Raw genomic sequence first — 16344 nt, 5'->3', positions numbered from 1 at the left:
GTCCTGGGTGCGTCCCCTTCCCCCTCTGGCCTTACGCCCTGTGTTGCCGGGTAGGCTCCGGTTCCCCGTGACCCTGTAAGGGACGAGCGGTTCTGAAAATGTGTGTGTGTATATATATATATATATACACACACACACATATATACTGTGCTCACTTCGGCAGCACATATACTAAAATTGGAACAATACAGCGAAGATTAGCATGGCCTCTGCACAAGGATGACACGCAAATACATATTAAAAAAAAAATGTATGTATGTGTATATATATATACATATATATATAGCTGTGCTATATATAAGCCAAAAAAAAATTTAAAAATTGTATATTTGAATAAGATCCTCACACTGAACTGTGCCAATAAAACTGAAGTCCTGTTTATAGGACAAACTGTCAGCGTCTTCTGACAAATATGAACTGAGCAAAAAAATAACAATAAATTCCAGTTACAACACAAAAAGCTTTTTTTTCTAAATCAATAATCTTCTCCAAATAATTTCCATAAGCGATGTGTTGAGAGCCTGATCGATTTTTTTTTTTTTTATTATCCTGAGACTGTGCAGAGATCAAACCCATGTTCTCTCACAACTCCCAGGTGCTGTAGGGCAGCAGCTCTAGTCACCCCACCCCACCGCGCTGTCATATACGTTATATATATGAAACAAATAGCACAAAGTACCATGGCTTTGTTCCAGGTGCTTATCTTCAAATTTGCTGCCAGATCGAAATGAACAGGGAGAAGTGCTTGCATTTGTGTCTCTTCGTGATGCAATACCGCAGCTTCAGGATTTTTCACAAGCAAAAAAAGGCAAAACCCCCTCCGCAGCCGGGGGTTTCTTCACGTGGAGCCGAGAGCCCCCGCATTCATTGCGTATCCGAACCCTGACTCCCTTCCCGGGCGGAAGCGGACGGCAAGGGCAATGCAATCCTGTCTTTTTGCACCGTGTAGAGACACAGCGTCCCGGTAGGTTTCGCTCTCTGTTTGTAAATGTGCGTGTGAGTAACCGGATAGGGCCGCTGGGAGAGCATCCGCAGGGCCCGCACAGGAACCTCTTAGACAAAAATAGAGCACGGTAATTGTGTCCTTTGTAATCAATGAAACATGAACCTCTGGAAAGGCCCCCAAATGCATGAATAAACAGCAGGAGCTTAGTCGGCGATAAGGCTCGGGGTGGGACGTGGGGAGCCGCAGAAAACGGGAGCTGCCATTTTCGTGAATTAAAGCTGTTTTGAGGGGCTTCCGATTAAAGCAGCGCGGTGCCACGTTGCTTCTCTACACAGTCCAGACAAAGGATGTGCCCAACAAATGAACTACTATTAGAGCTACTGCTTTTGGACCCAAAGGTTGCAGGTTCGATCCCCATCCCCGGCTGTAGTACCCTTGAGCAAGGTACTTACCCTAAATTGCTGCAGTAAAACTACCCAGCTGTGCAAATGGGTGAATAATTTTAACCTCAACATTGTCAGCTGCTTTGGAGAAAAGCATCCGCTAAATGAATAAATGTTTGCTTGTGCGTTTTTAATGTAACACAATACGTGACTGCCTCGTATCTTTTGTCTCGATTTTTTTCCCACCATTTGTGAAACAAAAAAGATTTAATTGATTTGCTTTGATGCATTTTAATGTTAAAAAATGGGAAGCTATACCACCGTTACTCACATGCCAAGGTTTTACCCTTGCGTGCAAACTTTCATACCTTCCAAACAACTTGAAGCTGTAATCTAATGCGTAATGTAGTCTTAGCTGTACAGATGCTTCTCGACTTACAATTTTTTGACTTTACGATGGTGAGCTGGCGATAGACATTCAGTAGAACCCAGACTTCAGATTTTGAATTTCGATTTTTTCCCGGGCGAGCGATACTGGGCAGTGGCGGCAAGCCCATAATGGCCGTTGCACATATGCTAGGCTATGATGTTCAGTAGGTTAACTGTATTAAATGCATTTTCAACTTATGATATTTTTGACTTGCAATGGGTTTCGCGGAACATAACCCCATCATAAGTCCTGTACATCTGTAATACATTTTGTATATTAAACTGACCTAATGCCCACACACACATAGTCTGAAAGCACTCATCCCAAGCGGGGTCGCAGCAAACCGAAATCTAACCACACCCAGGACAGGACACCAGTCTGTCACAAAGCACCCCAAGCAGGACTCGAACCCCAGACCTGCCAGAGAGCGGGACCCAGCCAAACCTGCCATGCCACCACGGCCCCCTGACCTAATACCATAATTGCTTAATCTGTAGTTCCCATTGCTTTCACTGATTTGTGTATTTATTTTAGCTGAAGTTTTAATACGAAACAATTTACTGTATGTAGCTGATCGTGTTTTATACTTTAATTCAGCCAAAATATTTTGCTCAGGGTGAAGAAGAAGTTCCCAACGACGGGTTTAAACCTTTAATGTTGTAGGACCCTTGTTTGAACTCCACCCCCTGCTCCAACACCCTCGAGCAAGGCACTTGCCCTGAGTTCATCCAGATAAAATTACCCATCTCTATAAACCTGTTAAGCATTCTAAGTAGCTTAACATTGTGAGGCAATTTGAAAAAAAAAGCATCAGCTAAATAAAAAAAAGGAAATATTTGTTGAAGAGTTTGCAGATTCCTTGAGATTGTCAGTATACAAGTATTCCAGGAAGCTGTAGAGCAATTCTGAGAAGGTGCCAAGCCCAGAAGAGGTATATGACTTTATACTGGGTTAAGAATATTTGGCTTGGGAATGTTACTGATGAGCTTGTTTGCTTCCTGCTCCCGACAGGCATGCATACCAGCATCAGCGAGATAATCAAGGAGAAGAGCCTAAAGCCATCTCGTCGTAGTCTGCCCTGCCTGGCCCAAAGCCAGACACACCCCCAGAACCTGAACCATATCCTGTCATTGCCCCCTCTGTCCCGGCCGACGCCGCTGGCCCGCAGCACCAGTCCCTCCTGCACTCACATCGCTCACAAGACAGGTGAGTTCTCAGATTTTGCCTTCTCGTCATGCAAATTCTGTCCAAGCCCGCTACATTCGGAAATCCAGCAGTGGGTCCTCACTTTCTACTTTACTGACCCAAAGGTCATGCCTTACTTTCACCGTTTACGCTGCTCTGTCCTCTAAACACAAGGGCGTGTCTTCCTCACCTTCTCACCATAGATGTGTGTCCTTCACCATGCGCTTCACCAGCTCAACGTTGGGTCCTCCCATAATACAATACAGCGAATCCTTCGCCTTACTGTCCCGATGACGAGTCCTCCATCTTTCGAACCCAAGGTTCAGTAAGCCAAGAAAGTCAGCAGCGTCACATCAACTCTAAATGGGGTCTGGGAGGAATTCTTTGTGATCATGCAAACTTCTCCAGGGCTCATTGAACACAGCAGTGTATTCTGTATACTTTATATCGCTGATGGCTTTCTACTATGACACAATATGAGAGAAAGTTCATAGAACTGGGCTTGTTTTTAAATTTTCCAATGTCTAAGACTATTAAGAGTCAGTGAGAATGTAGCTGTTTCCAGTGACCATCAGATTTGGTGACCACCTTGAATAGGGCTTTCTACGCAGTGCTCCCAGACTGCTCACCTTGCTCTTGGCACAAGGCTCATAGGAGAATGAGCTTTGACTCATGCGACAGCAGACGTCTAATTGAACCGCTCCGATTCACTCGAGGCCACTTGTCGTGCAGTATCTCCTTGATAAGATCAAAATAAGTGCCAGAAAGGAAGAGCGGAAGCATTGATAATTATGGAGGCATTAATTTAAAAGCCTTTGATTTACACCAAGTGTTAAGCTCAGTCCAGCGAGCAATGAGACTCTAACTAGGTAATAAAGGTGCTTCCAATGGCATATTCAGAGATTTTATACAAATTATTCTGTCTCTGTGCTTAACAAGTTCCAGGCAATTTAACCCTTGACAGACATTTGGACTTTATTATGAGTTATTGTTTTCAATAATTCTTTCTAATGAGGAAAAATTGCAGTAATCATACCTATACCACTAGGCATTAATTGAAATAATGCTTATGGAACAAGCAAGTCGCAGCATGTAATAAGCAAAGTGTGCAATAAAAGCAGTTAAAATCAGGTCACTGATGAGAGTTAATTGTCAAAAGGCAGGAAACCTATTGTATTCGTGAAAAGTGCTATTGCTGTACTGAACAGAAGAACAGGGTGAGGCACACACACACACACATTTCCAGAACCGCTTGTCCCATACGGGGTCACGGGGGAACCGGAGCCTACCCGGCAACACAGGGCGTAAGGCCGGAGGGGGAGGGGACACACCCAGGACGGGACGCCAGTCCGTCACAAGGCACCCCAAGCGGGACTTGAACCCCAGACCCACTGGAGAGCAGGACTGTGGTCCAACCCACCGCGCCACCGCACCCCCTGCAGGGTGAGGCACTGTTGTAAAAAAAAATATATATATATATATTATATATATATATATATATGTATATATGTATATGTGTGTGTGTGTTTTTTTTGCAGTGGAAATTCAAAAATAGGAGTAGAATTGAAAAGAACAGAGGCAAAGGGTAAATACCTTTACTGCCACCACTCTCAGGAGAATGAAATCTTGTTTTTCTCAGATATACATGTATTCATTTAACTGATGCTTTTCCCCAAAGCAACTTATAGTGTTAAGGTAAGAATTATTCACCCATTTATACAGCTGGGTAATTTTACTGGAGCAATTTAGGGTAAGTGCCTTACTCAAGAGTACTACACTAGCTAGTGCATTTAGCCGCTACACTAGCGGCTGTCCGCAATTACCACGTTAATAAGTATAAATGTGATAACTTGCCGTGCCAACGAAAAAACTTTTTGTAAATAAAAGCTTTATTGAGAACAAACATAGAGCATGTAATACAGATGGCATATAGCATATGGAATATATATAGTTGTATGTATCTATACACATATACAAAATATAAAATGTCATACACTGTAATGAAATTACATCCTACTTGGACTGGTTGATAAATCTGCTACTAGGCAGATGACTGATAATCCTCAGTCACGATTCTTACGGTGCCAAACTCCCAAATTTCTGGAGAAGATTCTTACTGTTACATGCGAAAGTGACAAAATCTCCGTGGCCACTAAAAACAGCTCTCACAGCCATGTGTCGAAAGACGGCTCGTGCCATTTGGATGGCGGAGTTAAATGTCAAAATATTCGTGTTGAAGTGTTTTACAATATCATACATTATTTTCCATTCTTAAAATAATTCTGTTTCTTTGAATGGATAGAATTTTCAGTAAAAGGCCAATTAAGACCACATAAAAATGACTGCAAATTATAATACCATTAAGTAACTGGGTAAGATTACAAAATTAATTCATGCACAGATACTAAATAGCTGTAGCATGTTTTTCTGCTCCTAATTTTCAAAAAATTAGTCTGTTTTGAGTAGTGCAGTTATAAGGGTACCACAGCAGATAGCATATTCTGTATTCCATTTCTTCTTGGACTTAAACCATAATAATGATCCAGCTCTCAGCTATTGTACGACCTGCGGTATGCAATACCTGTGCTTATCATTTGAGACATTCATTGCATCTACAGCCATTCAGAGACCCACAGAGAGATGTTAAAATAACAAATTCTTAGGCTGGCTTTTCTGCCCTTATGAATAAGGGACATATTTCTCCTGAACCCTGCTGAGGAACTCCTGAACCCAACTGCGTTCCCTCCCACATCACTTATTTCTGGAAGAACCAGATTTGTTAAACAAAAGGCTGGCATTTCTGCAGGCGGTTTGCAGCTATTGTCTTTTTTTTTTATGTACAGGAAAGGGGTGGTTCAGTACTAGTGTAAGTCTAACTTTTTTGAGCTGTTGTTCAGGAACAGTAATGCCGTTAACGTGCATGCAAATTTCCACATCACATTTGCTTTGACAACCCGATATGAATGTAAGAGCGTTCAAGTTTTAAAAGGTTGTTTTGACTAAATTTTAATATTTGTAATTCTTATTAATTTAGCAGAGGTTTCTGTCCATTGCAACTTCCAGTGAACTCTATGTAGTGTTATGAGCCCACACACCTTATTTACCGCAGTGACTTACACTGCTAGATACAGTATTTACAATGGGTCACTCATCCATAAATCAGTGAAACACACACACTCTCTCTCTCTCTCACACTCACACACTATGGGGGAACCTGAACAGCATGTCTTTGGACTGTGTGAGGAAACCAGAGCAAACCCACACAAACATAGGGAGAACATGCAAACTCCACACAGACTGAGCGGGGTTCAAACACACATCCTCTCGCACCACCCAGGCACTGTGAGACAGCTGCGCTACTCGCTGTGCCATCGTGCCGCCCGTTTGTATATTCATCTGATTTTTTCCAAAGAGATTTGCAGTGTTAATCTACCTACAATTATTTACCCATTTATACAGCTGGTTAATTTTACTGCAGCAATTTAGGGTAAATACCTTGCTCAAAGGTAATACAGCCAGAGGTGGGCTTGGAACCTGCAACCTTTGCTGTTTGTGTCTGAAATTATAGAATTATATAATCTGCTATTCAGGCTGTGATTTGTGTTTGACATTTAAAGATTTCTGTAGTTAAGGGAAGGAGGAGGAAGGATGAAGGACTTTTTTTTTTTTTCCCTATTGAGGTGTGTCTGTGGTTGTTTTCCTAATAAACCTGTTTTAAAATATTATCCCTCTCTGTCTAGTAGCAGTATTACAATAAAACGGCTGCCGCCCTCTCAAACCCTGCATGTGTGCAAACACGCAGTACGCAGACGCACAATACAAAGGATCGCACATGAAGTGTTCTCAGGTGCTTCCTACTCCGCAAAAGGTCAGATTCTCTTTCATTTCCCAATTTTTGCTTCAGCAGACGGTGAGATTTTTCGGAAGCCCCACAGAGAAATATTTTAAATTGTTGTCTCGAATCAATAGTAATTGATTTTTCACAGGGCAGCGCCGAGCAGTATAATTGGATGAAGTGCTTGGAAGGGCTCTTGTTCCGATGCAGGACAAACACACACAGATGTATAGATGCCAATGATGCGGTAATGTGTGTAATGTTTTTGTTTGGGCAGGGGTCGGAAACATTGCTGTTGGATTGCCAGCATCAGCGAGAGACTCAGAGAAACACTTTAGTGTGGGTGAGCACTGGAGAACACCAGGGGAAGCTGCAAGACAGCAAGCCCAGTCAGTGCTGCATTATTAATGGTCTGCGATAGCCCTGCGGTGCCATTACTATTCTTTTTCTCCTTTCTGTGTCCCAACCAGAGCCCATGACATTGCATTTATTTATTCAGCAGACACTTTTCTCCAAAGCAACTTCCAGTGAACTCTATGTAGTGTTATGAGCCCACACACCTTATTCACCATGGTGACTTACACTGGCAGATACACTACTTACACTGGGTCACTCATCCATACATCAGTGGAACACACACACACACTCTCTCTCACTCATACACTGTGGGTGAACCTCAACAGCATGTCTTTGGAGTGTGGGAGGAAACCAGAGCACCCAAAGACTTACATTGCTAGATACACTACTTACACTGGGTCACTCATCCATACATCAGTGGAGCGCGCGCGCGCGCACACACACACACACACACACACACACACACACACACACACACACACAGTGGGTGAACCTCATCAGCTTGTCTTTGGACCGTGGGAGGAAACCAGAGCACCCAGAGGAAACCCACACAGACACAGGGAGAACATGCAAATTCCACTCAGACTGAGCAGGGATTGAACCCACATCCTTTCATACCACCCAGGCATTGTGAGACAGCAGCACTACTCACTGTGCCACCCATATGTGCTACCTGTGTATATAACACACATCTGTGTGATGTCCTACTAGAGGTCACTAGAAGGTTTTGTTTTCAGCCTTTTAACTCAATTCTGTACATATTCTAATCTGAGAACTATTGTGATTTAAAATATTCAAGCATTGCAATAATCAGCCAAGCCTATAGACCACATCTGAGTAAGATGCATCAGTAAAATGCATCAGTAATGATGACAGAACTAATCTGACTGGTAACTGCATCAAAACTGATGGCAATAAACCAGAGTGAGTGGCTTTTTTCTTATTATGACCAGCATTTTATTAGTCCAACAAGCCTACGTGGCCAAAACCCAGTTTCCATCTCTCACTGATGCTGAGGATAAACCTGCAGGCGGTAGGAAGTGCCAAAGTCAACCCAGGAACTGGTCGTATGGGACTCTCCCTCCTATGGCAAAATATTTTCAAATACAAAAGAACTCAAACACCCTCCCAGAGGATGATAGAGCTCAACTTTGAACCTGGATCACAGCAATCTTTCCTCAATGTCTTTTCTAGCTCATCAGTTTCAGACACTTGACACAGGAACATACAAACTCCACACAGGCTGAGCTGGGATCGAACCCATATCCTCTCCCACCACCCGGACACTGTGAGACAGCAGCACTACTCGCTGTGCCCCCTCAATGGAACAGACATGGCAGGAATAACTGCTTGCCCCAGCATAGTGCAACCAGAGCACCAAGGAGTGATTCTGGCTCTATCATAATATAGCTCTTGTCCTGGTCCCTTTACCGTTGAACCCATACCTGTGCTGGTAAACATGGTACAGTGACTGGCTGTGCAGGCATTCCCTTCACAGTGCTCTTTGGGTGTATGTAGGTAGATTTTTTCAGAATTATTTAATTAAGGGTGTGAAAATGACAGCAGACGTTTAGGACGTTGCTGCTCGCATGCTGCACGTTGGGAACTTCTGTCAAGAAGTAGAAGCAGTTGTGATATTTTCGATCAGTTTGTTCAGCATCGCAGCAACACAGCAGCAGGGACAGTATGCTGAGAAATTGGACATCTCCCGGGGTCAAAAGGTTACAATACTGTATGTCAGCGGTATGTTCACAAAGCATTCTCCTACATTACTGATATGACTGTACAATCAGAATAATGTACAGTTGACCCACAATGTGGGGGTTAGGGGTACCGACCCCCGCCCAGTCGAAAATGCGCGCATAACTTTTGACTCCCCAAAAACTTAACTACTAATAGCCTACTGTTGACCGAAAGCCTTACCGATAACATAAACAGTCGATTAGCACATATTTTGTATGTTATATGTATTATACACTGTATTCTTACAATAAAGTAAACTAGAAAAAAAGAAAATGCTAAAATCATAAGAGAAAATACATTTACAGTATTTTACTGTATTAATCAATACTGTAAGTTTATATCATCTGTTTACAAGATGAATTGTCTGTCTGTACCTATATTAATATTGTCTTATATGATAGAAAACATGTAGATGTTATCCGTATTGCATGTATGTTTTGTGGTAGCAAATGATAAAATAGACTAGTATCTACATATATTTTATGCATTCATGATATACCTAACTTTTTCTTAATTTTTTTTCAATATTTTTAGGCTACGCGGTTTGTCTACGGGATTTTTTTTCAAATTGTTGCAAATCTCAAAAAAAAATTTTACATTTAGGTGGCGCAGTAATGGGGGGTGCGGTGGCGCAGTAATGGGGGGTGCGGTGGCGCAGTGGGTTGGACCGCAGTCCTGCTCTCCGGTGGGTCTGGGGTTCAAGTCCCGCTTGGGGTGCCTTGAGGCGGACTGGCGTCCCGTCCTGGGTGTGTCCCCTCCCCCTCCGGCCTTACGCCCTGTGTTACCGGGTAGGCTCCGGTTCCCCGTGACCCCGTAAGGGACAAGCGGTTCTGAAAATGTGTGTGTGTGTGTGTGTGAAAAAAAAAAAAAATCAGCATATTAGTGGACCCACGTAGTTCAAACCCGTGTTGTTCAAGGGTCAACTGTAAAAGCAACAGGATGAAAATAACATATGTCGGAGTCTCTGCTGGTGGTATGTGCACTGCCACGTAACAGGTTCTATTTATGTAAATGTACTAAGACTTAATATGTGTGTCACGTTTCACTGACTTTTTTTTGAAAGAGAGAAACATAAGTAACGGATATTTGTAACCTTACACTGTGGCTCATTTATATTTTATTACTAAACAGCATAACAGCACTACAGATAACTGTGATCTGTGAAGGCACTCCAAACAAATTTATACAGCAAATGCAAAATCTCCCTTCGAAATCTCATAAAATAAGTTACACGTATCTCAATTTCTTCTCCAAATTGACTTACAGTGATTTATCCATTTACACAGGTGAACAATCTTCCTGGAGTAATACTACAAGAAGTACCCTGCTCAAGGGTGCAACAACAGGATGTGGGTCTCAAACCTTGGGTCACAATGTCCAAGGGAAATGACCAAAATCACTGTGCTATATGCTGGCTACACAAAAACTAAATGAAATGCTAAAACACATGCAGATACATGCAAGGGAGAGTCTTCATGAAGCTCAGGTTAGCTCAACCCTACTCCCGAAGGCCTATTGTCCAAAGGGTTCCCCAGCTGTCTATAACCCACAAATTCTATCAGGGCTCAGGATAAGTTCACATTTATTTATTTAGCAGACACTTTCTCCGAAGCAACTTCTAACAAACTCTGCGTAGTGTTACTAGCCCACACACCTTATTCACCGCGGTGACTTACACTGCTAGATACACTACTTACACTGGGTCACTCATCCATACATCAGTGGAACACATACACTCTCTCTGTGTCACTCACACACTATGGCTGAACCTGAACAGCATGTCTTTGGAGTGTGAGAGGAAACCAGAGCACCCAGAGGAAACCCACGCAGACACAGAGAGAACATGCAAACTCCACACAGATTGAACCCACATCCTCTCATACCACCCAGCTGCTGTGAGACAGCAGCGCTACTCGCTGTGCCACCATATTAAACCTATTAGTACTACAAGTCAATGCCTTGTCCTAAGTGGTTCTTTCTTTGGGTTGGACAAAAGCTGGACAACTGTCCTCATGTTCAAGAACCAAAGCTAACATTCTGTCTTACAGTGATTTATCCATTTACACAGGTGAACAATCTTCCTGGAGTAATACTACAAGAAGTACCTTGCTTAAGGGTGCAACAACAGGATGTGGGTCTCAAACCTTGGGTCACAATGTCCAAGGGAAATGACCAAAATCACTGTGCTATATGCTGGCTACACAAAAACACTCACCAGGTAACACTCAAAACTCCTCAATGACCACGATCTGTGAGTAAGACTGTGGTCTCACCATCAGAACACCAAACCATGCATTTAGGAAGCAAAAGCAAGGCTAAGCTCATGGATTCATCAAAAACCGAACGACCTAACGGTGAAACACTAGGTTTGCGATCCTAGTCCAAATGTCATTATCCAAATGCAAAATGCTGTCATCTGATTACGAAACACAATTATCAGATTACAAAATGCCACGTTACGTGGCTGGTTCTAATTTCAACAACCTTTACCATGGAAAAGCCTTACTAAGTACTTATTGACATCTATGAGACCAGGGCAGGAGGCAGGAACATCATGATGGACAGCTCACAGGGACCCACCCTTTGTCCTAACTGAATGACAGCCAGCTGCACCCGCTCAAGGATGATGTAGGGATTATAAAGGCAGCTGGCCTAAAGAGCTGAGAAGTATTGTTTTTGGAAGTAACTGGAGAATAATTAGGAAGGAGACTGGATTTATTTTTTTTTTTTATATTTTTTTTTGTGTTTTGGATTTGTTGCAGCCTAAGTGGGGCTGTTTTATCTTTTCAGTTCAAAATAATCCTTGTTTCGGTTTCCCTTGCTGCCCTGTGCCCTTCTCTGCCCAGTAAGTGGCCACACATCACTAATTTCTTACAGCTTGGCATTGTATACTGTCATTGAGCAGTGATGATTAATTGAGTATCAGATAGCAGAATAAAGCTTAGAGCCAAAAATCATAAATGCTTTGCTGTTTTATTGCTGTGGATTAGTTTTTTCTCAAATTAACAAAACTGTTCTCTAAGGGCTACATTATTCAGTACATATAAAAAAGCATAATCAGCTTTTATTTATATATATATAAACACACAGTAGTACCAAACATGCCTTCAGCTAAGCCAAGTCTAAAGCTGCAAAGCTCAACAGCAGGACTGCAGAAACTACACTGTCATGTGTTATACATGTTACACATGACTTACACATATATGTATAATATCTGTAACTTTTTAAGAAGCCAAACAAAGCAATTTAAAAATGTAATGCAGAATTACTGATATATAACATTAAACATGGTAATATATTTAAAAACTGTTTAAAGCATAGAGGTGGCATTCACTTACAGCTTTATGTCAGTTCTCAGCTTGTCTTAAACAATATGCTGCAACACAAGATAATCTCAAAAATTGTACTGCAGCATAACCATATATCATCTACTGAGTGTTAATCTTTTGCAAATCCAATTTTGCTTCATCATGTTGCCTATTGAAAACTTTCACAAATTATAGCACGGTTAGAACCACTGATGTTGGCATTATTGATGGAGTTTGCTCACCTTGAGCAGAAAAAAAAACAAAAGGAAAAATAAATGCGGATTAAATTAGGCTTTTAACTGATATCAAGCCACAGTGAAGTTTGCACAACAAAAATGACAAATTCCTCTCTATTAACCACATGTCATGCACAGATTTTTTTTTTTTTCCCCTCCAAATGATTATCCCTTAATAACAGAAATTTTAATTTCCTAAAGTGAAAGAGGCTACCTTTAAAGACTTTACCCTTTCGATTTAGGAGCTGACATTTACACCGCTGTAAAATGACAGTTCAGAATAAAGGTTTAAAAGGAACCAGGTCTCCTGCTGCGTTCACTCATTATACTGTATATCATAGTAATATAGTGTAATATATATAATTATATATATAATATATTAAATTGAATTGAAATTGAATTATGTTCGTTTTATTTTATATTCATTTTATTAATTTTTTTTTTGTGGCTGTAATGTATCTCTTGTCTGCTGACGCACTGGCAAGCCCCATTCCTGGCAGTACTGGAAGGCAAAAGACATGTTTGGCAGCAAACATGGGAGCGATTGAACCATACGGCCCGCTGACACGGAACATGCTTCTCTCTGCATGCTTCATCATGTAATTGGCCACGCAAGTCTGACAAATAAAGCAGCTCAAGGGAACCCAAAGGAACCTGCTGTAAGACTAATATTAGCTGTGGCAAGTGGAAACTAAAGATACATCTACAGTCAGAGCTTGATGAAGGTTGTGCTCAGGTCTGCTTTCTAGAACAGTTTCTTTTTTTTTTTCCCCCTCTCCCTTCTCCTGTTCTGTTTTCACCTTTGCTTTAATCTTTTCCTTCCAAGAAGGAAAAGATGTATGGGGCTGCTGTCTCCAGGCAGCTGGGTGGTGTGAGAGGATGTGGGTTCGATCCCCGCTCAGTCTGTGTGGAGTTTGCATGTTATCCCCGTGTGTGTGTGGATTTCCTCCGGGTGCTCTGGTTTCCTCCCACAGTCCAAAGACATGCTGTTCTGGTTCCCCCATAGTGTGTGAGTGACAGAGAGAGAGAGTGTGTGTGTGTGTTCCACTGATGTATGGATGAGTGACCCAGTGTAAGTGGTGTATCTAGCAGTGTAAGTCACCGTGGTGAATAAGGTGTGTGGGCTCATAACACTACATTGAGCTCACTGGAAGCTGTTTTGGAGAAAAGCGTCTGCTAAATATATAAATGTAAATGCAAGAATCCACCTATCAAGTGCTACAAGGCACTGGGGCCAGAGAGTGTGCCCTCCTCCTGTGCATGCTCCATTTAGCTCATTTTATTTGTCAAAATCTGTCGAGTTGTGAGCTCCACAGCAGCATGCTGCAGACAGCTGACTGGCTAGGATAGAGTGCCTCACACACGTACTCAGACCCTTGACCAATTTTATCATTTTCAGGTGATGGAAGTATTTTATTATTCTCATGTGTTTGTGTGAATGCTGAGTGTTATTTCCTTCTTGGCATCAAGTTTCAAACATAGAAACAAGGTCACTTCAAAATTGTCCATTTGAAATGGAGGTGGGGCAGCGGATTTGGCCAGGGCCTGCTCTCTGATGGGTCTGGGGTTCGAGTCCCGCTTGGGGTGCCTTCCGGCGGGCTGGCGTCCCGTCCTGGGTGTGTCCCCTCCCCCCTCCGGCCTTACGCCCTGTGTTGCCGGGTTAGGCTCCGGTTCGCTGCGACCCTGCTTGGGACAAGTGGCTTCGGACGTGTGTGTGTTTTGAAATGTCAGTGTGTCAACTGCATTCGGATACCCAGATAAAGGACAATTAGCCTCCGACAATATTATAACCCGGCTGCTGTGACTCCCAGGCTCGGAAACCAGAGAACCAGGAAAAAAAAAAAAAAGACTCCCGTATTGAGTTCCTCTAATGATTTTGTTTTGTTCATATTATTCAGTTCGGCAAACCCAGTAAAGTTTAATATTACCTTCGTCATTTCCTCAGAGGTACAGAAGGGGAGAAATTGATATGTGAAAGTCGATCCAAAAGCTTGTGCTTTCTTTGCTGTAACACTGAGCAGCGCGAGGAAGAAAAGTAGTCGAGGAACTTGGGCTGCAACCAGATGGTTGAACAAGGAGAACTGACGCTTCTTGGTGGGAGTCATTCCATGGTCATTCAGAAAGGCATTAACAAGCAAACATGAAACAAAGAAAAAAAAAAACTTTTGAAATAATTAAAATTATTTTCAATGAATTCAAATACAAGCAGTAGTTTGTTATTTTTTGGGGCAAATAAACTGAGCTACGAGAGAAGCCTGACTCTCCCCCCCAGCAGCTGCCTTGGTTCGTCCGCAGAATTATGCATCCAATAATGAAATACACCAACACATTTTCCAAGTGACTATTAACAAGATGTGTTAATTTGCAAATTACAGAAAGCTGAAATTAACAAGCAAATTAACCTTGTGGTTATTGAAATGATCTCAGAACTCAGAAATCAGAGCACTTTATTCCCTCTATGTAAAAACATATTATAGGGATTGGTTCAGGTTCGGTGATGCGCTCTGCCAAGCATAAAAAACAGGAGACAATAACAATATACAACATATAAGCAATCAATTACAAGACACCAAGTGTGAAGCCAGCAGTGTATCCGCAGCAATTCGAAGAACTGTAGTGTGCAAATAATGCAAGTATTCAGAACTATATAAATACGCAGTACAGGCAGTCCCCTGGTTACCAACGTCCGACTTACATACAAGCCATAGTTACGAACAGTCGCCTTACTGACCGAAAGTAAATTTTTTTGTCACCCTTAAGTAATACTCAAAGAAAAACTTCATAATTAAGCCTATTAGATTCTAAATTTGAGTTACATTCAATGGTTCGTAATAACAAACTGCTGCTACTTTGCAACGTGCATGAAAACACCGGGCGTCTGCAGCGGCTTGTTGGCTCGTGGTTGGGGGCGCGTGAGCCTGAGGTAGGACCAAGACTTCCTTCTTTTCAGTCGGACCACGTTGCTGTTAAGTGTCTCGTGCGTTACTGTATTTGGCTTTCATTTTTGTTTTGTTTTTACCCTCCAAACCATGGCACCAAAGCATAAATGTGATGCAAGTGATAGTGATGCATCCAAGAAAAGGAAAACAATCACAACTGAAACTAAAGTAGAAATAATGAAGCGATCAAATAAAGGTATAATGCGAACGAACACTGGAAAAGCTAACATTCGAGTTTCTTTAATGTTTTGCATGCGCATGCACACACTCTATTATAAATACTGTAGGTGTCACGACCACGCCCCGAACCTCAACCAGCAGCTGCAATCTGAGCTCTTGACTATAAAAGACACTTCTCAACCTCTTCCCAGTTACAGAATCTCACTCGACACAACCCCCCCCCCAGCATTCTCAAACCTACCTCACTTTACTCTTCCAAGTCCTGTTCCTCATCGTTCCCCATCCCGTTCCACGTCTCTTTAATAACGACTGCCCGCCGTGTCCCTCGGCGACGATTTCGGACCCTCGCCTCTGTTCAGTTCGCCCATCGATCGACCAACCGTTCGCCCGTCCCCAACTGCAGAACGCGTCTAGTCCTTTGATTCTGAATAAACGATCCCGCACTTGGATCCAGCCCCCTCCATATCCTCTGTTCACCGTGACAGTAGTAAAACATTTATTATCTCTTTCTATTATAGATACTGTAGTTACACACACTGTCCGAAGCAGGGTCACGGCAAGCCGGAGCCTAACCCGACAGCACAGGGCACAAGGCTGGAGAGGGAGGGGACACACCCAGGATGGGACGCCAGCCTGTCACAAGGCACCCCAACAGGACTCGAACCCCAGACCTACCGGAAAGCAGACCTTGGCCAAACCCACTGCACCCCTGCATGACCCATTTACACATTACATGCGCTTCCACTTTGCTCTAATCTGTATGGGGCTGCTGTCTCCAGGCAGCTGGATGGTGTGAGAGGAT

General features: G+C 42.6%; 1 protein-coding gene and 1 non-coding gene across 2 annotated transcripts in view; both read left to right on the top strand.

Moving 5' to 3' along the window:
• Window positions 1–16344, top strand: part of ano3 (anoctamin 3) — a 76685-nt gene that overhangs the window by 18293 nt on the left and 42048 nt on the right. The window contains exon 2 of the mRNA XM_018763832.2: window positions 2771–2965. Within this exon, the coding sequence (XP_018619348.2) occupies window positions 2771–2965 (195 nt within the window). The remainder of the gene's footprint in view (window positions 1–2770; window positions 2966–16344) is intronic.
• LOC114911962 (U6 spliceosomal RNA) lies at window positions 148–254 on the top strand. The gene has a single exon (XR_003798024.1). It is a non-coding gene; the product is annotated as a U6 spliceosomal RNA (small nuclear RNA).

This window comes from Scleropages formosus, chromosome 11 (assembly GCF_900964775.1).
Source record: "Scleropages formosus chromosome 11, fSclFor1.1, whole genome shotgun sequence".
NCBI lineage: Eukaryota > Metazoa > Chordata > Actinopteri > Osteoglossiformes > Osteoglossidae > Scleropages > Scleropages formosus.
Note: the sequence above shows the minus strand (reverse complement) of the source record. Positions and strands in the feature narration are given on the sequence as shown.